The sequence below is a fragment of the Paroedura picta genome, chromosome 6, assembly GCF_049243985.1.
Source record: "Paroedura picta isolate Pp20150507F chromosome 6, Ppicta_v3.0, whole genome shotgun sequence".
Lineage (NCBI taxonomy): Eukaryota > Metazoa > Chordata > Lepidosauria > Squamata > Gekkonidae > Paroedura > Paroedura picta.
Window position 1 is genome coordinate 1,680,572 of NC_135374.1, and position 22,415 is coordinate 1,702,986.

The window sequence follows — 22,415 nt, forward strand, 5'->3', positions numbered from 1 at the left end:
TTGACTTTGTGGAGCTGCTCCTGCAGCGACTTCCAGCAGCTCCCGGCACGCTTCCCCCACTCGCGAAGGTCGGCCGATTCCCGGGCGGGGACCTCTCCAAGCTCCGGGAAGTGTCTCAGGTCTGTCCCGTAGACGACGGCAAAAGGCGACATCTCCGTGCTGCTGTGGTCTGCGTTGTTGTACGCGAACTCGGCCAGGGGGAGCAGGGGCACCCAGGTGTCTTGATGATAGGAACCGAAACACCGCAAGTACTGCTCCAGTACTTGATTAACCCGCTCGGTCTGCCCGTCCGTCTGGGGGTGGTAAGCGGAGCTCAGCCCTTGCTCGATGTCTAACAGGCGCAGGAAAGCTTGCCAAAACCGGGACACGAATTGTGAGCCCCGATCGGAAATCACCTTGTCCGGCAGCCCGTGCAGTCGGAACACGTGATCCAGGAACATCCGAGCCAATTGTGAAGCACTGGGGACACTGGCGCAAGGAATGAAATGGGCCTGTTTGGAAAATAGATCTACCACCACCCAGATCACCGTTTTCCCCTTGCTGGGAGGCAAGTCTGTTATAAAGTCCATGGAGATCACTGACCACGGCCGGGTCGGGACCTCGAGCGGGTGCAGCAGACCTTTCGGCTTGCCAACCCCCGGCTTGCAGGTCAGGCAGACAGGACAACCACTGACGTAAGCTTTTGTGTCCCGCCGCAGACTGGGCCACCAAAACCGCCGCCGGGCCAACTTCCAGGATTTTACGAAACCGAAGTGCCCGGCGGTCTTAGCATCGTGGCAGAGGCTGAGGGCTTCCCGTCGTAGCCCTTCCGGGACGTAGACAGCCTCCCCCCTCCGCCAGAGACCGGAGTCCAAAATCAAAGAGTCCCGGAGCTCAGCCAGCTCCTCGTCTGTCCCGTAGGCTGCCACTAGGCGGTCTCGGAGCGGGGCGGTCGCCGGGTCGGGCTCCCATTCCTCCCTGGCCCGACGCCTAGTGACGACCCCCCGTCCCAGCTGCTCCTCACCAAACACGGACCTGGTGCAGGGAGCGTACCCCTCCCCATAATGCGGCAGACGGGAGAGGGCGTCCGCGAGGAAATTTTCTTTGCCGGGGATGTGACCAAGCTTGAAATTGTACCGCGAAAAGAACTCCGCCCACCTCATCTGCTTGGCGTTCAGGGATCGCGGTTGCCGGAGCGCCTCCAGATTCTTGTGATCTGTCCAGACCTCGAACGGCTCCTCTGTTTCCTCCAGCCAATGCCGCCATTCGGTGAGGGCGAACTTAATCGCAAACGCCTCCTTCTCCCAGGTAGACCAGTTCCGCTCCGTTTCGGCGAATTTTCGTGAGAGGTAGGCCGCCGGCCTCAGCTGTCCCGCCTTGTCTCGCTGCAGGAGAACCGCCCCGGCTGCTGCGTCGCTGGCGTCGACTTGTACCACCATCGGCTGGGTTGGGTCGACGTGCAGTAGCGTGGGCTCAGACGCGAAAGCTTGCTTGAGGGCCAGGAACGCTGCCTCCGATTTCTCATTCCAGCCGAGCGCTGCGCTGGGCCGCGTGGCGCGAGGACCTCTCCCCTTGGTACCTAGCAAGTCCGTGAGGGGAGCCACTACGGAGGAGTATCTGGGGATGAAGCCTCTAAAAAAGTTAGCAAACCCCAGGAAGCTTTGTAGCTGTTTCCGGGTGCGGGGCCTTTCCCAGGCCAGCACCGCCTGCACCTTCTCGGGGTCCATAGCTATGCCCTGGGCTGAGATGCGGTAGCCCAAATAGTCCAGGGAGGGACGGTGGAATTCGCACTTAGCCAGCTTCACGTATAGGTGGTTTGCCAGCAGGCGCTTTAACACCTCCCTCACCAGGGTCACGTGCTCTTGGGGATCTTGGCTGTAGATCAGGACGTCATCCAAATAAACAACCACCCCCTGAAACAGAAGGTCCTGCAACACCTCATTAATTAGACTCATGAAAACCCCAGGTGCCCCGCTTAAACCGAACGGCATCACTTTAAATTCGAATTGTCCCAATTGACAGTTAAACGCTGTTTTCCACTCATCCCCCTCCCGGATGCGTACCCGGTAGTACGACTCCCTTAGGTCCAGCTTAGTGAACAGAGTCCCTTTGCCCAGCCGGGCCAGCAAATCCGGGATCAGCGGGAGGGGGTAAGCGTTCCCCGCTGCGATGGCGTTGAGGCCCCGGTAGTCCTGGCACAGCCGTCGGGACCCATCCTTTTTCCGGACGAACAAGACTGGAGCTCCCATGGGACTGGAAGCGGGCCGGATGAAACCTCGGGCCAGATTTTTACCCAAAAACTCCCGGAGGTCCTTGAGCTCACCCTCACTCATCTTGTAGATGCGCCCTTTGGGTAGTACCGCCCCCTCTGGGATGTTGATAGCGCAGTCCGTGCGGCGGTGTGGGGGTAGCTCGTCCGCTTCCCGCTCGCTGAAAACGGCTGCGAGGTCTCGGTACTCTGGCGGGACCTCGGGCTCTGGTTTCTCCTGCTGCGCCGCCGCCGCTCCCCTGGGACGCGCCGCCGTCCTCTTGTGGCTGGAATTCTCGTGGGGGACCCGATGCCGTGCACCCACCGTCAAGTCGAACTTCAGGGTCCCCGCCCGCCAGTCCACCACGGGGTTGTGTTCCTTCAGCCAATCCAGGCCCAACACCGCCCGATATCCCGCTACGGGGACCTGGATCAGCCACCGCAGCTCTTGGTGGTCCCCTATGTGGATGGCGATAGGACCCACCTCCTCCCCGAAAGGTCCCCCCTGAATCGGGCTGCCGTCCATCTGGACGAAAACCAGGGGAACCTTCCGAATGCGCTTCGGTAGCCCCAAAGCCCGGGCTATCTGGGGGTGGACCATGCTGTGGTCGCATCCAGAGTCCAAAAGAGCCTCCCCCACCCAACTTAGTCCGTTCTCCGGGTTCCGGAGCTCTAAAATTACCACGTTCGGAGGTCGCGCCTCATGCTGTAGGGGTTTTCCCTCGCACCGCGGGACCTGCTGCCCGGCGCCGTCTACAGCAGGTCCTGGCCGTTTCCCGTCGCCTGGGCGCTTCCCGGTTCGTTGCGGAGGTCCTCCGCCCGGCGTGCCTGCTGGGGGCGTGTCGCACCTCCCCCCTGGGAGAGCCCGCGGTCCTCCCCCCCTTGCCGTTGGCACGCTGCTGCGAAATGTCCTGACCCCCCGCATTTCAGGCACAGACCTTCCCGGCGTCTCCTTTCCCGCTCGGGGTTCGGGGGTCGTTTGGGGCGAGAGTTGTCGGGGCCCGGTCTCGGCGCCTCGGCTGACCCGCCTTTGGCCTCCCGGGGGGGTGCGGCGGCCCAACCCAGGCTGGCTTCCAGCTTGGCGACCACAAAACACCACCCCTCCAGTGTAGACAGATCTTCTTCCGTCCCCTTGATCACGGCCCATTCCCTGAGCTTCGGGTTAAGGCCCTCCCGGAAGTACTCGATTTGGGTCTCCTCGTTCCAGGAGAACACCTTGCCTGCTTCCCTCCGGAAAATGTCTATATAGTCCATAACCCCCCTAGTACCCTGCCGAAGTCCCTTGATCCGACTCTTTGCCTTGTCCTCAGCCTGGGGGTCCTGGAATCGTCGGCGGAGCGCGACCACGAAGTCCTGCAGGTCCCGAGTTGCCGGGTCGCCGCGCTCGGCCAACCCTAGGTACCACTGACCCGCCTTGCCCTGGAGACACGAGGCCACCCCCCAGACCAAGTCCTCGGAGTCCTCATACCGGTCTCCATACCTCCGGGCATGCGTCAGCGCGTGGAGGAGGAACTGCGGGAGGTCGTCCGGCGTCCCGTCGAAACGCGCCTTAAGCTCTGGGGGGGAACGTTTTGGAGAGTAGTCCGACCCCCTCCGGATCCGGGATTCTCGGCGTCCGCCGTCTCGTCCTGCTCCGCTCCACCGGCTACCAACTTGCCCAACGACGCCGTGCCGCTCCCTGCCTTGCACGTCGCTCCTGCGTTGGTCCGGCTCTCGCCGCCCCGTCGGCTCACCCGCTCCCCCGAGATCCTCTGCTGTCTCGCCTCTCCGCTGGCCGTCTCGCCTACTCGGGACTGAAAACTGCTCCGGGTCGGGGTCCGGGGCCCGCTCACCAGTGCCGGGCTCGTCCTCGTCGCTGGAGACGTCCTCACTCGACGCGATCCCTTCCGCCGTTGTATTACCAGTCCCTCCGGGCCCGGCCCGAGCTTGCTCACGGGCTTCAGCTGCCTGCAAGCGCTTGGCCAAGTCCGCCATGGCCCGCCGCAGGTCCTCTAGGGATTCCTCAGGTCTTACCGGGCGAAGCGCCTGCCTCAGCTGGGTGTCCCAGGTTGGGGCCAACCCCCCAGACCTCGGCGCGCTCCCCGCCGTGCTTGGGAACCCCATGGCCCGGCGCCTTCCCTTGGCCGCCGCTGCCGAGGGTCTCGGGGTCCCGGACAGCTGCTCCTGGCCCCCCGATTTTCGGAGGAAATCTCCCGGGGACATTAAACTCATGTTCCCGGGGTTCGTGGGGGTCGAGACCGCCCCGTTGCTTGAAAACGCCATCTCTGGATCCGTCCCGATAAGCGCTCGGATGCGATGCCGACCCTGGAGTTCGGTGGGAAGCTCTTACGATGTCGGGGACCCGCTTGCTAACTGAAAAAACAGGGTGCCCCTTTGAAGAAAACGTCACGCCAGGCCTGGTGAACGATACAACAGGAACAAGCTTTATTTCAGCAACGTGGAGTCCGCTGGTATGGAGTAAGAGCTTCCACCGAACTCCAGGTGGAAGCTCCCTTTTATACAAAACCCACCTCCTTAGGCTGTATTGCCCCACCCAGTACTTGCGGAGGGAACATGCTGATACAATCATGACTCATGCACATATGCGAGGTTTTCCGGGGTTCCTGATGGCCCATTTTCCTGGAACAAAGGGCCATCTCCGGGCCCTTGTCAAAAGGTGGAGGGGGACATTGAGGTTCTTTAGCGGCCATTGCCACCTCAACGATCGGGTGGGGCGCCCAGCTGCCGGCTTGCCTATGATCACCATGCCCTACCTCCGTGATCGCGGGCGCCTCTGATGGCGGGGTTCGGTCCGGTTCCCAAGCCACCAAGGACCGAACCACGACAGACTGCCAAAGACATGGAGATGTTGTTGCTATGCTGGGTGGGCCAGGCCTCTCTTGGTTGCCAGTCAGTCCACCCACCGGCCAGCTGGTCAGCAGCAATTGAGGGTGGGGTCCAACTGCAGTCAGGGCTTGACGCCCCTACCCAAGGGGGTTTGGAGCTGCATGAGCCCACAGAAGGAGCAGCCCCCCTCCAGTCTCTTCCTCTTCCTTGCTAGATAGAGGATCTGCCTGTCTGCGGAGGGATTTTCCAAAGGGTACAAGCCCAGACCCTGACGGGAAATCAAGCTGGTTCTGCAGCTCTGTGAGGGGCATCTGCAGTTCAAATTAGGATGGGTCCAGGGAGGCAGAGGAGACCTTACTTAGGGAGGCCTTCGGCCTGCCTGCCTTGGCCTGAATGGCCCAAGTTAATCGTATCTCATCAGATCTCAGAAGCTAAGCAGGGTCGGCCTTGGTTGGTATTAGGGTGGGAGACCCCCGGGTAGCTCAGGTCGGGATCCTGAGATGGAATGGGGTTTGAGGGCAGAAGGTGTTTGGGATTAGGGGAAATCGGAGGTTTATTTCAACAGACCTGCAGCTCGTAGGTGGGACGGAGTGTTCATGTGTCCCAGCAGCTGCTAACCGGAAATATAGATTTGCTTTCAGTGATGGAGGCTAGCTCCTCGGGAGTCCGTTTGCCCATTTTAGTCCAGGTGGAAATCCTAGTTCTGAAATCTTATGAGCATCTCTGTTGGAGGGAGTCCGGTCCTACCTTAGAGACAAACCCGATTTTTCGAGTATGAGCTTTTGAGAGCAAAACTCTTGACAAAGCCTCTGACCAAGGGCGCTTTGACCCTCGGAAGCTCATCTACGGATCATCTTGCTGGTTTTTCAAGTGCTCCAGGACTCGGACCCTTTAAGCCCAGCGAGGTTTAATTCTGGGGATGAGCTTTCGCCTGAAGAAGGGTGGCCTGCCCATGGAAGCTTCTACCTGGAATTAAACCTGGTCGCTGGGCTTGGACTTTATTCTGTTGCTTCAGGCTGACACAGCTGCCCTTTGAAATGAGAATAAACAGAAATCAAGAGCAACACAAAAATGGGGAAAAAAAACCGCCCCAGTATTACGTACGCAATGGAAGTTACCTTGTGTTCTGCACAACCTTCATTTAGTTTATCGTCTTTCTTTATCTGGCGAGAGGAGAATAGACAATGCTGTGGTTTTCTGTCTCACTTTCTGAATATCTTGCATCCGTCTGGAGGTCATGTGTGGCTGCCCGGGGCATCAAATTCCTCCCAGTGCAATCTGGCAAGCAGCACCCTCAGCGGGTTCCTCTTCGTCTCTTGCACATGGCTGGACTCCCTTGCTGGGAGGCAGAGACACCCCTGCGTTCTCACCTTCTTCTCTCTCTCTTGCTTTTCTCCCCGGTCGGTCGGGATTCAAAGCAGAATGCCCCATTAAACCTCGACTGGTTCAGTTTCCAGGTTTTGTCTTTCTCCCCCCTGTTTTGTTTTATGCCCTCAGTGCCAAACCCCCCCCCCCCTTGTTTGGGTGGGGCTGGAGCTGCCTGAAAGCTGAGCTGGTGGAAAGGCTTGCTACCTGGTTCTTATTCAGCTTGCAAGCGCAGGGCTTCCCTTCGGGTGGCGATTCCAAACAGCCGAGGTGCCGTTTGGGTTGAACTTTTTAAAACTATTGTTTTCTAGCATGAACGGAGGGGTGGGAGTCAAATCTGGTGAATGAGTAAACTTTTAACCGGCTCTCGAACTGCTTGACGGAGACGCAACCTGGACTGGAAGTGGGATCCTTCTTAAGAACAGCTAAACTGCAGATGGGTTTTTAGCAGCCGTAGAGGGACCGAGGGGGCCACAGCTGGGCCTCACCTTGAGCCAGATGCTGGCGCTTACCTTCTGCAATTAGAGAAAGAACCTATCCCAAGGCTACTAACAATTTTTTTTTCAAAATGTATACAGAATAAACTAAAGATAAAAAGTCTCTGTCTGTCTTTCTCCCTCTGTGTCAGGGGTAGTCAAACTGCGGCCCTCCAGATGTCCACGGACTACAATTCCCACGAGCCCCTGCCAGCAAATGCTGGCAGGGGCTTGTGGGAATTGTAGTCCGTGGACATCTGGAGGGCCGCAGTTTGACTATGTTATGATCATGTTATGCCATGTTATGCTACGATGGTTATTTATTGCATCATTATAATATTCCGTAGGGAAGGGTGGTATGGAAATCTAAATAAATGAATAAATAAATAATAAAAGTTCAGACCAAAAGGCACCTCGGCTGTTTGGAATTGCCACCCATAGGGAGGCCCTGCGCTTGCAAGCTGAGTAAGAACCAGGTAGCAGCCAAAACTCCCCCAAGCCTTTCTCTAATTGTAGACCCAACAAACCGTCCCATTTGTCTGTATTTGCTGGTGCTTGCCTTCTGGCAGGGATCAGAGAAGCCAGAGAGAGGCCGAGGGCCATATTTCAAAACAAGTAAGTCTTTTCTCCTCTCGCTGTGTGACTTTAAGTTGTTCTGAGAGTTAGCTGTAGGTCCCCTACAACTGTAAAGGCCAACCAGATTTGCAGTTTTAAAGGCCAACAAGAGTTGCGGAGTTGGTGGTCCCTTTCTGACAGAGGGAGGGTCCAGTCTCAAAATCTTCCACCACGAAAATTTTGTTGGTCTTTCAGGTGCCGCTGGACTTGAATCTTGCTTTTCCACTACATGAAACTAGAGTTTCACCTTTAAAGACCAGAGGAGTTTTACTCAAGGAATAGGCTTTAATAGAATCACAGAATAATAGAATTAGAAGGGACCTCATGGGTCATCTAGTCATGAGCAAGAATATTCCTTCAGATAAAGTGAAACAGACTCTTTTCGGGCGCGTCAGACCACCCACTTGAATCTACCTGAAATGAAGTTATTTCAAGAAATGCCTCAGGTGTCCTGAATTTTTCTTCCACATCGATGAGGACTCGAGACTTGTTCAGCCCTCCTTCTGAACGGAAGCTGGGTTTAGGGTTTTTTATGATGTCCCATGTTAACATTCCAATTGCTATTGTGTTAGGGTTTTATGTTGAATGTTTTTATTGTATTTATTGTGTTGTAAACCACCTCTAGCCCACGCTTGGGAAGGGAGTTATATAAATCTGGATTTAAATAAATGAGATAAATACATGAGCATCAGCAGGAGTTTTTATGGAGGGCCTGGCTAAGACTTGTTTTTAAAGTCTTAATTCAGGGGTAGTCAACCTGTGGTCCTCCAGATGTCCATGGACTACAATTCCCATGAGCCCCTGCCAGCAAACGCTGGCAGGGGCTCATGGGAATTGTAGTCCATGGACATCTGGAGGACCACAGGTTGGCTACCCCTGCCTTAATTGACCTGCGTGTTCTTTTGAGGTGTGCAGCTGTTGATGGATTCTCTCCCCTGCATTTTCTTCTCCCTCCCCAGCAACAACCACTGGAATGGCTGTGGGCTGAACTCTCCCTGTCCGGGCAGTGCTTTCCCCTTCGGTATCTTGAACTTCCACAGTGACGTCATGGATGGGGCCGACGTGTTGAGCCATTGCTCACCGGTCATCAAAGCGGGATGGCTGGATAAGAATCCCCCCCAAGGGTGAGCAATGCTTCCTCCTGCACCCCACGGAAAAAGCACCACTTTTTCAGAATTTTTTAAATTGGTAACATTTTGCCTATAACTCTTAAGCCACCCTGAGTAGGGTATAAATGCAGAGGAAGTCGGATTTCTTCCTTCTTGTCTGGTCCCAGTGAGTTTCCAAGAAGCAGACTCTTTGGTGCAAAATAAATCTCTTTATTAAGGGAATTAGGAGAAGAGGAGCAATCAATTTATTGATGTGGTCATCGATCAGTGAGATTCTAACATATCATACTAATAATAAGCAAATTAAAATTTTGGTTTACTGTTGAAAATGACACCATACCTCTTCTTAGTAAATTTCATGCACAGTAACACACACACACATACACATTTATAGGAACTAAGAACTACCTCATAATTATAAGAACAAATGTAAAATACCCAAGACAACGGATGTATAAAACACTAGATCATAACTATAAGAAGTACACAATCATTAGCTACTACTCAGGTTGTTTAAAAGTGATTTCTGTTTACAAATCACTATGTAGCAACACTTTGATACTGCGTGCAAAACCTCATTCCACCGACCATCCAGTAGGTATTTCAACAATAAATCCTCTGCATAAATCAGGAAACGTTCTGGGGGATTAAAGCCCATAAGGCAGTGCTTCTCAACCTTCCTAATGCCGGGACCCTTTAATACCGTTCCTCATGTTGTGGTGACCCCCAACCATAAAATTAGGCAAAATTAGGCAAAACTGACCAATGGAATGAAGATCCATGGTTCATGACTGCCTAGAAATTGTGTTTTTTTTACTGGAGTCTCTCAGTTCAGCGCTGCCTCTTGTCCTGTCATGCTGATCTCGCTCTTTTCCGCTGCTCCAGACAGAAGAACACTCTCTCGATCTACCCCACAAGGCTGTTGTGTGGACAGCGACTCCCCGCCCAACCTGCTTGCCCTGCTGAGACCCCTGTGAAAGGGTTGTTCAACCCCCAAAGGGGTTCCGACCCCCAGGTTGAGAACCACTGCCGTAAGGAGAGGCATAATTAACTGTTTTCTCTCTTCCTCGCTTAAAGTACAAAATATGGGATATTGTTTCCACTGTGTTGCCAGAACAGAGACAGCGTCTCAGGTGCACAGGGATGCGAAGAAATCTGCCATAAAGTACCGCAGAAGGGAGGGCAAAGCAGAGCAAGGATTTCCTTGCTGAAGATGATTTGAATTAATCTCGCGTACCTGGATGGTCACCTGCCCCTGCTCTCCCCTATTTGAATCTGATGCGCAAGTTACTTGCTAGGTGCAAAAGATCTCGCCAGCCGCACTCCCGCACTAAAGTTTGCGCAATCATTTCTAGACGCTGCAGCATTCCAAGTAGATCCCCTCAGCAACTGAGGTCAGGCCAGGGAGATGTCAGGGGGAAAGTTCTGTGAGAACTTACAACATAGTTAATTGGGGTCAGCAAAGCAAAAGAGCATAAAGGCATCACAAGACCGAGCCAAAGAAACTGGCTAAGGCCTACAGGTGAACAAAACCACAGCAAAAGGCAAGATCAGTTAGTCATTGGCCTCCAGTTTGCCCCTCTGGGTGCTCTCTGAAGCAGTGAGGACCCCCCATCTCCCCACTCCGTCACCCGTTCGCCAAATGCAGAAATTAACAGTTCTTTCGTGCCTCCGTTGCCCAGGTCCTACATCTATCAGAAGCGCTGGGTGAAGCTGGACAGTGACTACCTCCGATACTTTGACAGCGAAAAGGTGAGCTGGGAAGGGGGGGGGGATCTGAAGAAAGTGGTCTGCTTCCTCCGTGGGTCCCCATGTCAAGCCCTGGTCCTGGCTCCCCACCCCTCCGGCCTCTTGCGCAGAATATTTCCCTACCTGCAAAGCATCATGCTGTTTCCTCTTACCCTTTGAGTCTCAGGAACAAAGGCAGAGTATAAATTTCATTCATTCACTCATTCACTCACTCATTCACTCATTCATTCATTCACTCATTCATTCACTCATTCACTCATTCATTCACTCATTCACTCATTCACTCATTCATTCACTCATTCATTCATTCATTCACTCATTCACTCATTCATTCACTCATTCATTCACTCATTCATTCACTCATTCACTCATTCATTCATTCATTCATTCACTCATTCATTCATTCATTCATTCATTCAGTTTCTATGCCGCTGCTCTCAGCCTTTGCCGGCTTGTGAATAATGTTCTTTCAAAAAAAGCAAGCCTTGCCACCATCTTAAGGAACCCCCCTACTCAGGGTCCCGCAGTGGTTCTCCGGCAGCCGTCAGGAAGGGGGGGTCTGAGCGTAGCTGCATCCTGCATGCCCACAGGCGCCTTCTTCCGTTCCCCCCCAGGACATTTACTCCAAGCGGCTGATCCCTGTGGCCTCGATCACGCGGGTGAGCAGCATTGGGGACCAGAAATTCGAGGTGATCACCAACAACCGGACTTTCGCCTTCCGGGCGGAGAACGACGGTGGGTCTCTTTTCCTCGAGCCCCTCCAGCCAAAGCAGACCAGAGGCTTTGGCCTCAACAAGGTTTTATTCCTTCGTGACTCTTTCCGTTCCGGTTGCCAGCTCTGGGTCGGGAAATGCCTGGAGGTTTTGGGGTGGAGCCTGGGGAGGGCGGGGCTTGGGAGGGGGTGGAGCCTCAGAAGGGGCCAAGGTGTAAAGAATGAAAGAAGAGCCCCGCTGGACCAAACCAGGGGTCCGTCCAGCCTGGCATTCTGTCCCTCAGGGGCCAGCCAGTTCCTCGGGAGGGCCAGCAACGGGGCAGAGAGGAGGGAAGGGGGCCTTTGGAGGGCTGTCCCTTGGAGGAAAGCAGGGAGCTATTCATTGTTGGCCACAGACGAGAGGACTTGCAAGAAGGGATTCTAATTTGAGGTAGATACTATGGAATATATATAATTTTTACAGACAAGAGTAGTTGAGCAGCTGAATGGATTGCCCTGGGAGGTGGTGATTCCCTCCTCCCCGGCAGTTGTCAAGTGGTGGCTGGATGAGCACTTGTCAGGGCTGCTTTTGGTCAATCCTGCACCGAGCCTGGGGTTGGACTAGATGGCCTCTTGGACTCCATCAAGTTCTGAGATTCTATGAGGACTCCTCCTCCTTATAGTTTTCAGGGGAAAGGATTTTGGTAGGAGGATCCCACAGACGTATTTATTTCATTCGATATTTATGCCACCCTCCTAGCGAGACTGGCTCAGGGCAGTGTACAACCAAAGGCAGAATGCAATCAATGACGTCTGATTGACCAATAGACCAAAACGGTTTCAAATCCTATTCATGGATGACGGAGCTTCAGATGAGGATCGGGCTCACTGAGGACCGCCTTCTCTCCTGCAGCTGAGCGGAACGAGTGGATGGGGGCCCTTCAGAGGACGGGGGACGAGTGGAAATCCAAGTGCCTCGGTCGCCTCTCCGTCCTGCACAGGTCACAGGGCAGCTTGGACTCCACGGACAAATGTGGCCTGCTGGAGCTGCGGGGCTTTAAGCAGAAGCTCTTTGTGGCCGTGGCCGGGGACAAGGTCTTCCTCTACAAGAACACAGAGGTGGGTGTGCGCCAAGGGACCTCCCGCATCTGAGGACTAACCTGAGGAGGTTTGGAGCTCTCCATCCTTTGCGGTCAGCATTAGAGGCAGGCCTTTGCATTTGCTGGTTCCTCTCTTTTCTTCCCCAGCTGGTATTCCAAATGCCATCCGTTCCTCTTCTACTTTCTCACAGCAACAACCCTGTGAGGCAGGCCAGGCTGAAATCTTGTGACAGGTCCAAGGTTATCCAAGGAATTTCTATGGTATGATAGATGCAGGGGGTTGAACCTGGGTCACCTAAGAGCTGGTGTGGTATGGTGATTAAGAGCAGCAGACTCTAATTTGGAGACCCCCCCTTTGATTCTCCACTCCTCCTCCATGTGCAGCCTGCCAGGTAGCCTTGGGCCAGTCCCAGTTCTCTCAGAGCTCTCTCAGCTGCACTTACCTTGCAAGATGTTTGTTGCAAGGAGAGGAACGGAAGGAGATTGAAAGCCATGTTGGGACTCCTAAAAGTAGAGATAAATGGGGTATAAAACCTTCTACGTCTGCCACTCTGTTCACTGCACCACCCTGGATGGGATGTCCCAAACCAAACTGAACTTAAGAAAACATAGGAGAAGCCCTGTTGGGGCAGGCCAGTGGCCCACCCAGGCCAACACTCTGTGTCACTCAGGGGCCCAAACCCAGGGGCCACCAAGAGGTCCACTAGCAGGGCCAGAACTCCAGAAAACCTCCCACTCTTGCCCCCCAAACCCGAAGAAGACAGAGCAGCCCTGCCCCAGAATAGCCCTGCATTGTGCCCAGAGAGGGGAAAGAAAACTTTTAAAACTCTACGATGGTTTTGCTCATTTCAAACCTCCAAAGGAAAAAAAAATGCATTTCTTCACAGGCCTTCAGCTTTTGACTCCTACACTTCCTTCTCTGAAACCAGTTGTTCCACTCTGGTATTTGCATTTTAATTTGACAGTCCCAAGAATGCATTTCTGGAGCAAGTCCTGCTGAAGAACATGGCAATGATTTCTCAGCAGACCTGCTTAGGTGTTGCTTCCTAAAGCAGGGCATGTCAAATCCCAGGCGCGCGGTCACCATGGCACCTAGACATTTCATTGTGTGCCTCTTGGTTTTGGCAGTGATTGCATTGGTGTGACTTCCACTGGACAGAACAATGGGCAAGAAGCTTTCATTGTTTCCTGTTTGTTTGAAAACTTAACTCAGTGGTGGTGGATGGATCGATTCCTTAGCAAACAACAAAACAAACTCAACCCAAAATATTCCATTTTTTTCAAGAGGGCCAAGCTACAGCAAATCGATTCTTGAGGCTGATCCTGCATTGAGCAGGGGATGGGACTCATGAATCTAAATAAAACAAAGTAACACCTTAAATATTATATAGTGTGCACATATTTTAAAAATTAGGGGTCTGAATATCTGTACAATTTGCAAGCATTCCGGGTGGAGGAGTATGTCCTAGGCACCAGATGAAACCGGACGCATTTTGACCTCTACAGCCTTTCTCAGAGGTCAAATTTCCAATAACGCTGGGTGTACAGAACACCAAACAGCATGGTGTAGTGGCTGAGAGTGTATTCGTTCTAATCTGGCAAGCTGGGTTTGATTCCCCGCTCCTCCACATCCAGCCAGTTGGGTGACCTTGGGCTTGTCACAGCCCTGATAGTGCTGTTCTCACAAAGCAGTCCTGTCAGAGCTCTCTCAGCCCCACGGGGTGTCTGTTGGGAGAGGAAGGGAAGGGCATTGTAAGCGGCTTGGAGATGCCTTCAGGTAATGAAAGGCAAGGTATAAAAACCAGCTCTTCTTCTTCAGTAGATAGAGTTGAATAGATAGGACTCTGTCTACTGGTTGGTGTTATACTCCTCAAGAGCTATTGGGAATTCCACAGCAATCCGAAATTGAGGGAAGGAGCAAGGGGCTGAAGAGTTAAGCTCCCTTCCTGGACATGCCCCTGATGCAAACGGAGGGGAAGGGAGCCGTATGACCTTTCCTCCTTCCCGGGAGCCTTCAGAGAAGCAGCCCTTCCTGACGTTCTCATAAATCTTTTGCTGGTCTCAGGAATTTCGTCTGGGGATCGGCATCACCTACATCGAGATGAACGTGGGGAACGTCAAGGAGGTCGACCGCCGGGGCTTTGACTTGACCACACCCTACCGAATCTTCAGGTGAGATGGGGGGGGGGACTCCTGGGAAGGGAGGTCCCCTCCCCAACTTCACGCCTTCCCATGGGCCAGCTGCAGCATAGACCAGACTTGGCAACGACCGGCTATCTATGCCGTGTCCGCACACGCTTTTCTCTATGACGTCCCGTCACTCACGGTCCTTTTCATCTCGGACTGTTCTTAAGCTGTTGGTTGCCACGAAGGCAGGCCACGGCAAGCCACCACTGGACGCCTCTTGCCTTGAAAATGCCACAAGGGGGTGGCCACAAGGAGGATATTAGGAGGATAAATGTTATTTATTTATTTATTATTTAGATTTTTATCCCACCACTCCCCGAAGGCTCATGGCGGGTAACACAAGACAAATGAAAAACGCCAATTAAAATAAATCATAGCCCCCTAATACCATTAACCCCCTAAAACCCCCCTAAAAATCCAAAAAACAGCGGCATAATCCCCAATCCTTCCCCAATTCACAGTCAGACCAGCACAGGTACAGGATCGCAGATTTATTGTGGCCATCGTGACCTCCTCTGGCAGTGAATATCCCATTTGAACCGCTCTCTGTGTATTTCCTTTCTCCCATCCTGAACCTCCTGCCCATCAGCTCCATGGGATCCAGTTCAAGGTTCTGGCTTTGACCTTCAAGGCCATTTGGGACCCCCTAACTCCTTATGCCCCTTGGAGGTTGGAAATCTCTGGTCTGCAAGAAGTGTCTCTGGCCTCATACAGGGCCAGGGCCTTGTTGGCCTTAGCCCCTGCCTGGTGGAAGGAGCTCCCAGAAGAGCTGCTAAGCCCTGGCCGGATTTACACAGTTCCTCGGGGCCTGTAAGACGGAGCTCTTCTACCAGGCGTTTGGTTGGGGTTGGGACAAGGGAAGAGCTTGGGCCCCTCCTCTAAGTACCAACTTCTGGCTCCAACCCCAAGAGATCCACCTATGGTAGGGGTGCTGCGGTGGGTGGGTTGGGGGATTGGCTTTAACCGTTTTAGCTTGCTCTGTTTTAAACATTGTCGTTAACTGCCACAAGACGGCTGGCCCAGGAGCAAGAAACAAATAAATCAGTAAAAAAGTTCTAGTAGTTTGGGAGAAGGAGAATAATGGCTCTCTGTCTGTGGTCTCAAACCCACCCCGTGCATGATTGTATAAACCTCTATCCTGCCCGCCAGAATCATAGAATCATAGAATCATAGAATCATAGAATCATAGAATCATAGAATCATAGAATCATAGAATCATAGAATCATAGAATCATAGAATCATAGAATCATAGAATCATAGAATCATAGAATCATAGAATCATAGAGTTGGAAGGGGCCATACAGGCCATCTAGTCATAGAATCATAGAATCACAGAATCATAGAATCATAGAGTTGGAAGGGACCTCCTGGGTCATCTAGTCCAACCCCCTGCATTGTGCAGGACACTCTCAACCCTCTTGCTCACCCACTGTCACCTGCCACCCCCTTGAGCCTTCACAGAATCAGCCTCTCCGTCAGATGGCTCTCCAGCCTCTGCTTAAAAATCTCCCAAGATGGAGAACCCACCACCTCTCGAGGAAGCCTGTTCCACTGAGGAACCCCCTTTGTTGTCCTTTTATATCTTATTCTTTCCATCTTATTCCCAGAATTGATCTTTATTGATCTTAAAGGTGCCTCCGGACTCAAACTTTGTTCTAATAATACGCTGGGAGTTCCTTAACGGAGACCTTGAGATGGACAATCCCTTATTTTGAGGGCAGGGAAGCCGGTGTCCTCGATTTCGATCCCTTGCTGCCTCCTCCCCCTTGGGATCTGCCCTGCCGGCGTTTGTGCTCACGGTCCGGACCCTGCTGCTTCTCTCTTCTAGCTTTGTGGCCGAGTCTGAGCAGGAGCAGGAGGAGTGGGTGGAAGCCATGCAGAACTCTATCGCTGAGGCGCTCTCCAACTTCGAGGTGGCGGAGAGGATTTGGACCGCGGAGGAGAACCGCTCCTGTGCTGACTGCGGGGCCCCCAAACCCGACTGGGGCTCCATCAACCTCTGCGTGGTCATCTGTAAGCGGTGTGCAGGTAGGGCCACCTTGGTGAGGTGGGAACGTCTCTCTGGAGAAGGGCCAGATCTGTTTGTAATGCTGTTTGCCCAACCTGCCACACCCTGGAAGAAATCCGTGAAAGGAACTGGCTGTTCCTCGGACACGGTTTCCGCTTCATGCGCAAATGCACAGTAGAACCCACTAAGAACCACCTTGCAAGAGTTATTCATTTATAAGAAGAGCTGTTTTATTTGTGCCCTGCTTTTTTACTGTCCAAAGGAATTTCAAAGTGGCTTACAATCCCCTTTTTCTTTTGTCCACGTGGCTCATCATGACCCCAGTGTCTGCCTGCCTTTTGCCTGCCAGGGATTCCTTTTTGGCCTGCCAGAGCCTGGACAAGGGGGCTGCAGGACAGAGCTCTTGGGCTATTCCTCCAAAATGCTCTCTTAACTCTTCCAGGATCCTGTTCCATTTGTGTGCCTAGAGCCTCTCCCCTTTTGCTGGCTACACGATCCCGCTTTCCACCTCGTCCCCAAACTCCTTGTCCCTGTGCCCCTCTGCTCTTACAGAATTTGTTTCCTGCTTCCCAGGACACCAGATGTGGCTTGGGAAATTCCTTAGTATTTTCAGAAAGTCACAGGGGAGGGACTTCCTGTTCTACTAAACTCTATGGTATACCATAGACTCTGCCCTCCAAAGTGGCCATTTCCTCTGCGTGAACTGATCTCTTGCAGTCTGGAAATCTTTGGTAACTGCAGAAGATCCCCAGGTGCTGCCTGGAAGCTGGCAACCTTCCTGCTTCCCATTGGGCCCCTTGGCAGTCTTGTTTGCCCCCTGTCCGCCCTCGTTCAGCATAGATAGATAGGCTCAGAGGTGCCCACCGCCCGGTGTGTGCGTTCTCTTTCCCTGCACAGGAGAACACCGAGGGCTGGGCCCCAGCGTCAGCAAAGTGCGGAGCCTCAAGATGGACAGAAAAGTCTGGACGGAGGAGCTCATTGAGGTACTGAGTGTGATTGAGGTTCAGCGGTTGAGCATCCTGTTTGCACGCAAAAGGTCCCAGGTTCAATCCCCGGCAGCATCACCAGTTTTAAAAGAGGATGGGGCACCTCTGCTTGAGACCCTGGAGAGCTGCTACTGGTCTGAGTGCCCAATGCTGACCTTGATGGGCCAAGGGCCTGTTTCAGTAGAAGGCAGCTTCATTCAGGCATAATTCAATGAGGCGCTGGGGCTCAGGGGCAGAGCCTCTGCCTACAAGAGGTGGCCCAGGTTCAATCCCAGGCAGCATCTCCAGCTAAAAGGACCAGGCAGGAGGGGAGGGGAAAGACCTTGGCCTGAGACCCTGGCTCAGTGGCAGAGCCTCTGCTTGGCCTGCAGAAGGTCCCCGGCATCTCCAGTTAAAAGGACCAGGCAGGAGGGGAGGGGAAAGACCTTGACCTGAGACCCTGGCTCAGTGGCAGAGCCTCTGCTTGGCCTGCAGAAGGTCCCAGGTTCAATCCCCGGCATCTCCAGTTAAAAGGACCGGGCAGGAGGGGAGGGGAAGACCTTGGCCTGAGACCCTGGCTCAGTGGCAGAGCCTCTGCTTGGCCTGCAGAAGGTCCCAGGTTCAATCCCCGGCATCTCCAGTTGAAAGGACTGGGCAGGAGGGGATGGGAAAGACCTTGGCCTGAGACCCTGGCTCAGTGGCAGAGCCTCTGCTTGGCCTGCAGAAGGTCCCAGGTTCAATCCCCGGCATCTCCAGTTGAAAGGACTGGGCAGGAGGGGATGGGAAAGACCTTGGCCTGAGACCCTGGCTCAGTGGCAGAGCCTCTGCTTGGCCTGCAGAAGGTCCCAGGTTCAATCCCTGGCATCTCCAGTTAGAAGGACCAGGCAGGAGGGGAGGGGAAAGACCTTGGCCTGAGACCCTGGCTCAGTGGCAGAGCCTCTGCTTGGCCTGCAGAAGGTCCCAGGTTCAATCCCCGGCATCTCCAGTTAAAAGGACCAGGCAGGAGGGGAGGGGAAAGACCTTGGCCTGAGACCCTGGCTCAGTGGCAGAGCCTCTGCTTGGCCTGCAGAAGGTCCCAGGTTCAATCCCCGGCATCTCCAGTTGAAAGGACCAGGCAGGAGGGGAGGGGAAAGACCTTGGCCTGAGACCCTGGCTCAGTGGCAGAGCCTCTGCTTGGCCTGCAGAAGGTCCCAGGTTCAATCCCCGGCATCTCCAGTTAAAAGGACCGGGCAGGAGGGGAGGGGAAGACCTTGGCCTGAGACCCTGGCTCAGTGGCAGAGCCTCTGCTTGGCCTGCAGAAGGTCCCAGGTTCAATCCCCGGCATCTCCAGTTGAAAGGACTGGGCAGGAGGGGATGGGAAAGACCTTGGCCTGAGACCCTGGCTCAGTGGCAGAGCCTCTGCTTGGCCTGCAGAAGGTCCCAGGTTCAATCCCTGGCATCTCCAGTTAGAAGGACCAGGCAGGAGGGGAGGGGAAAGACCTTGGCCTGAGACCCTGGCTCAGTGGCAGAGCCTCTGCTTGGCCTGCAGAAGGTCCCAGGTTCAATCCCCGGCATCTCCAGTTAAAAGGACCAGGCAGGAGGGGAGGGGAAAGACCTTGGCCTGAGACCCTGGCTCAGTGGCAGAGCCTCTGCTTGGCCTGCAGAAGGTCCCAGGTTCAATCCCCGGCATCTCCAGTTGAAAGGACCAGGCAGGAGGGGAGGGGAAAGACCTTGGCCTGAGACCCTGGCTCAGTGGCAGAGCCTCTGCTTGGCCTGCAGAAGGTCCCAGGTTCAATCCCCGGCATCTCCAGTTGAAAGGACTGGGCAGGAGGGGATGGGAAAGACCTTGGCCTGAGACCCTGGCTCAGTGGCAGAGCCTCTGCTTGGCCTGCAGAAGGTCCCAGGTTCAATCCCCGGCATCTCCAGTTGAAAGGACTGGGCAGGAGGGGATGGGAAAGACCTTGGCCTGAGACCCTGGCTCAGTGGCAGAGCCTCTGCTTGGCCTGCAGAAGGTCCCAGGTTCAATCCCTGGCATCTCCAGTTAGAAGGACCAGGCAGGAGGGGAGGGGAAAGACCTTGGCCTGAGACCCTGGCTCAGTGGCAGAGCCTCTGCTTGGCCTGCAGAAGGTCCCAGGTTCAATCCCTGGCATCTCCAGCTCAAAGGACCAGGCAGGAGGGGAGGGGAAAGGCCTGAGACCCTGGCTCAGTGGCAGAGCCTCTGCTTGGCCTGCAGAAGGTCCCAGGTTCAATCCCCGGCATCTCCAGTTAAAAGGACCAGGCAGGAGGGGAGGGGAAAGACTTTGACCTGAGACCCTGGCTCAGTGGCAGAGCCTCTGCTTGGCCTGCAGAAGGTCCCAGGTTCAATCCCCGGCATCTCCAGTTAAAAGGACCGGGCAGGAGGGGAGGGGAAAGACCTTGGCCTGAGACCCTGGCTCAGTGGCAGAGCCTCTGCTTGGCCTGCAGAAGGTCCCAGGTTCAATCCCTGGCATCTCCAGTTAGAAGGACCAGGCAGGAGGGGAGGGGAAAGACCTTGGCCTGAGACCCTGGCTCAGTGGCAGAGCCTCTGCTTGGCCTGCAGAAGGTCCCAGGTTCAATCCCTGGCATCTCCAGCTCAAAGGACCAGGCAGGAGGGGAGGGGAAAGGCCTGAGACCCTGGCTCAGTGGCAGAGCCTCTGCTTGGCCTGCAGAAGGTCCCAGGTTCAATCCCCGGCATCTCCAGTTAAAAGGACCAGGCTGGAGGGGAGGGGAAAGACCTTGACCTGAGACCCTGGCTCAGTGGCAGAGCCTCTACTTGGCCTGCAGAAGGTCCCAGGTTCAATCCCCGGCATCTCCAGTTAAAAGGACCGGGCAGGAGGGGAGGGGAAAGACCTTGGCCTGAGACCCTGGCTCAGTGGTAGAGCCTCTGCTTGGCTGGCAGAAGGTCCCAGGTTCAATCCCCGGCATCTTCCGTGGAAAGGACCAGGCAGGAGGGGAGGGGAAAGACCTTGGCCTGAGACCCTGGCTGATGGGCAGAGCCTCTGCTGGGCCTGCAGAAGGTCCCAGGTTCAATCACCAGCATCTCCAGTTAAAGGGACCAGGCAGGAGGGTATGGGGAAGACCTCAGCCTGAGACCCTGGAGAGCTGCTCCCAGTTTGAGTAGACAAGACTGACCTTGATGGACCAGTGGTACAATTTAGTGTAAGGCAGCTTCATGTGTTCATTTTCTTGGCCTGCCGAAGGTCCCTGGTTCAATCCCCAGCCTCTCTAGTCAAAACCCTTCCTCTGCCTGAGACCCTGGAGAGCCACGGAGTTGCCAGTACTGACAGTGGTGGACCAGTGGTCTGATTCAGAATAAGGCCTCTCCAGAGGTTTCTGTTCGTGTGTTGCTGGTGGGGAAGTCAGGGAGAAGGAAGGTGGGATGACCCCCCACCCTCAGGAAGCCCCTCTGTCTTGTGGACATGCTGCTGTGGTAGAAATAGAAGAGTTGGTTTTTATTGTTCACTTTTCACTACCTGAAGGAGTCTCAGGGCAGTTGGAAATCGCTTTCCCTTCCTCTCCCCACAACAGACACCCTGTGAGGGAGGTGGGGCAGAGTGAGAGAACTGCTTTGCAGGAACAGCTCTGAGAGAACTGGGACTGGCCCAAGGTCACCCCGCTGACTGCATGTGGAGGAGGAGTGGGGAATTGAACCCGGGTCATCAGATTAGAGGCCATGACACCCACCTGGCTAGAAGGCAACCAGCTCCACTGAGTGGCAAAGTAGAAAGGGGGGGGATGTTTTATTTGGATCGATCCTGAAGATGCAGAGGTGGGTCAGAAAGAGGTTTCCATTGTGCAGCCTCCCCCCCTGCCCCCGATGTTCCAAAAATAGGAGAGCAGCTATGTGAGATATTCAGAAGGAGAAATACAACAGTTGTCATCAAAAATGGTGGTATGTTTAGAAACAAATCCACAAACCCTTTTCCTCAGGACAAGAACGGTTAACATTTCAGGACTTTTAGTAGTATAAATATGACCACAAGGGGGCACATCTTCACAAGGAATCGCACTGCCTCAAGCATCCAGGTGCAAAGAATTGGGCGTTCTTGTTTGTTCCCTCCCACTGTGGACAGCCAAAAGGAAGGGACATTGGGGGCTCCTGGACACAAAAAACTGCATAAAGATGTATCCGTGAATAAAGGAACCATAGAGTGGGAAGGGGCCACACAGGCCGTCAACCCCCTGCTCAGTGCAGGATCAGCCTCCAGCATCTAGGAGAAGGATCTGTCCAGCCACTGCTTGGAGACGGCCAGTGAGGGCAGAGTGAGGGGGCAGAGATCTGGTAGGTTATGGGTTTTAGATTTTGCTTTGCTCCCAGGGCTTTCCCAGTCAGTGTTTGCTTGGGGGGAGCTAATGGTTCAGATGCACAGGAAGGATTTTGAATGCAGAAAACTTGGTACGGGGCAGGGGGGGGGAGGGTCTGCCATTTAGGATTTCTGAATGATTCAATATTTCCCTTGTGCTTTAGTGTGTTGGAAGGTATATTTATCCTGGCAAACCTTATGGCACCCCGTAAGGAAGTCCTCCTCTCTTTGGGTAGTCGGTCTGAAGTAGCACAACAAAATCAGAGTCCAGAGTGCTTGCCCTCAAAAGCTCCCGCCTTAAATAAATCTTTGTCGGTCTTAAAGGTGCTCCTGGACTCTGGTTTTGTTGTGCTCCTTTCTTTGATCTTGTTGCAACAAGGGGGGGGGGGGGCTACCCAGGGAGCTTGTGGCTGACGTGAGGCTCCTGCACAGAATTTTGTAGGCTCAGCTTAATGTTTTGATGTCCAGGCCAGATGCAGGATGGGCGATCCATCACTTGCATCTTGACAGCACGGATGTGCGGTGCATTCCTGGAACGGGCGGGGCCGTCCTGTGCCGGTTTTGTGACCTCAAATCTCCCCCCGTGATGTGCTGTTTACAAGTTGGAGGCATGTTTCCTCCCATGGCACAAACAGCCCCAGAGGCAGATCGCAGTAGCTGGGGGAAAGGTATGCTCCTTTCCCTTCCCTTCCCTTCCCTTCCACTGTGGCCCTGATCCAAAGAGCCCCCCCCCCAGGAAGAGCCCCCCCCCCCAAGGCCTTGTCTAATTTGGCCTGGAGCCTCCCAGTCTCTCTG

At 54.2% G+C, this 22,415-nt stretch overlaps 1 protein-coding gene across 1 annotated transcript in view; it reads left to right on the forward strand.

The window, feature by feature from the left end:
* Window positions 1-22,415, forward strand: part of ARAP1 (ArfGAP with RhoGAP domain, ankyrin repeat and PH domain 1) — a 123,023-nt gene that overhangs the window by 59,932 nt on the left and 40,676 nt on the right. The window contains exons 9-15 of the mRNA XM_077344153.1: window positions 8,469-8,633; window positions 10,301-10,370; window positions 10,982-11,102; window positions 11,972-12,177; window positions 14,224-14,330; window positions 16,175-16,374; window positions 17,252-17,337. Of these exons, the coding sequence (XP_077200268.1) occupies window positions 8,469-8,633; window positions 10,301-10,370; window positions 10,982-11,102; window positions 11,972-12,177; window positions 14,224-14,330; window positions 16,175-16,374; window positions 17,252-17,337 (955 nt within the window). The remainder of the gene's footprint in view (window positions 1-8,468; window positions 8,634-10,300; window positions 10,371-10,981; window positions 11,103-11,971; window positions 12,178-14,223; window positions 14,331-16,174; window positions 16,375-17,251; window positions 17,338-22,415) is intronic.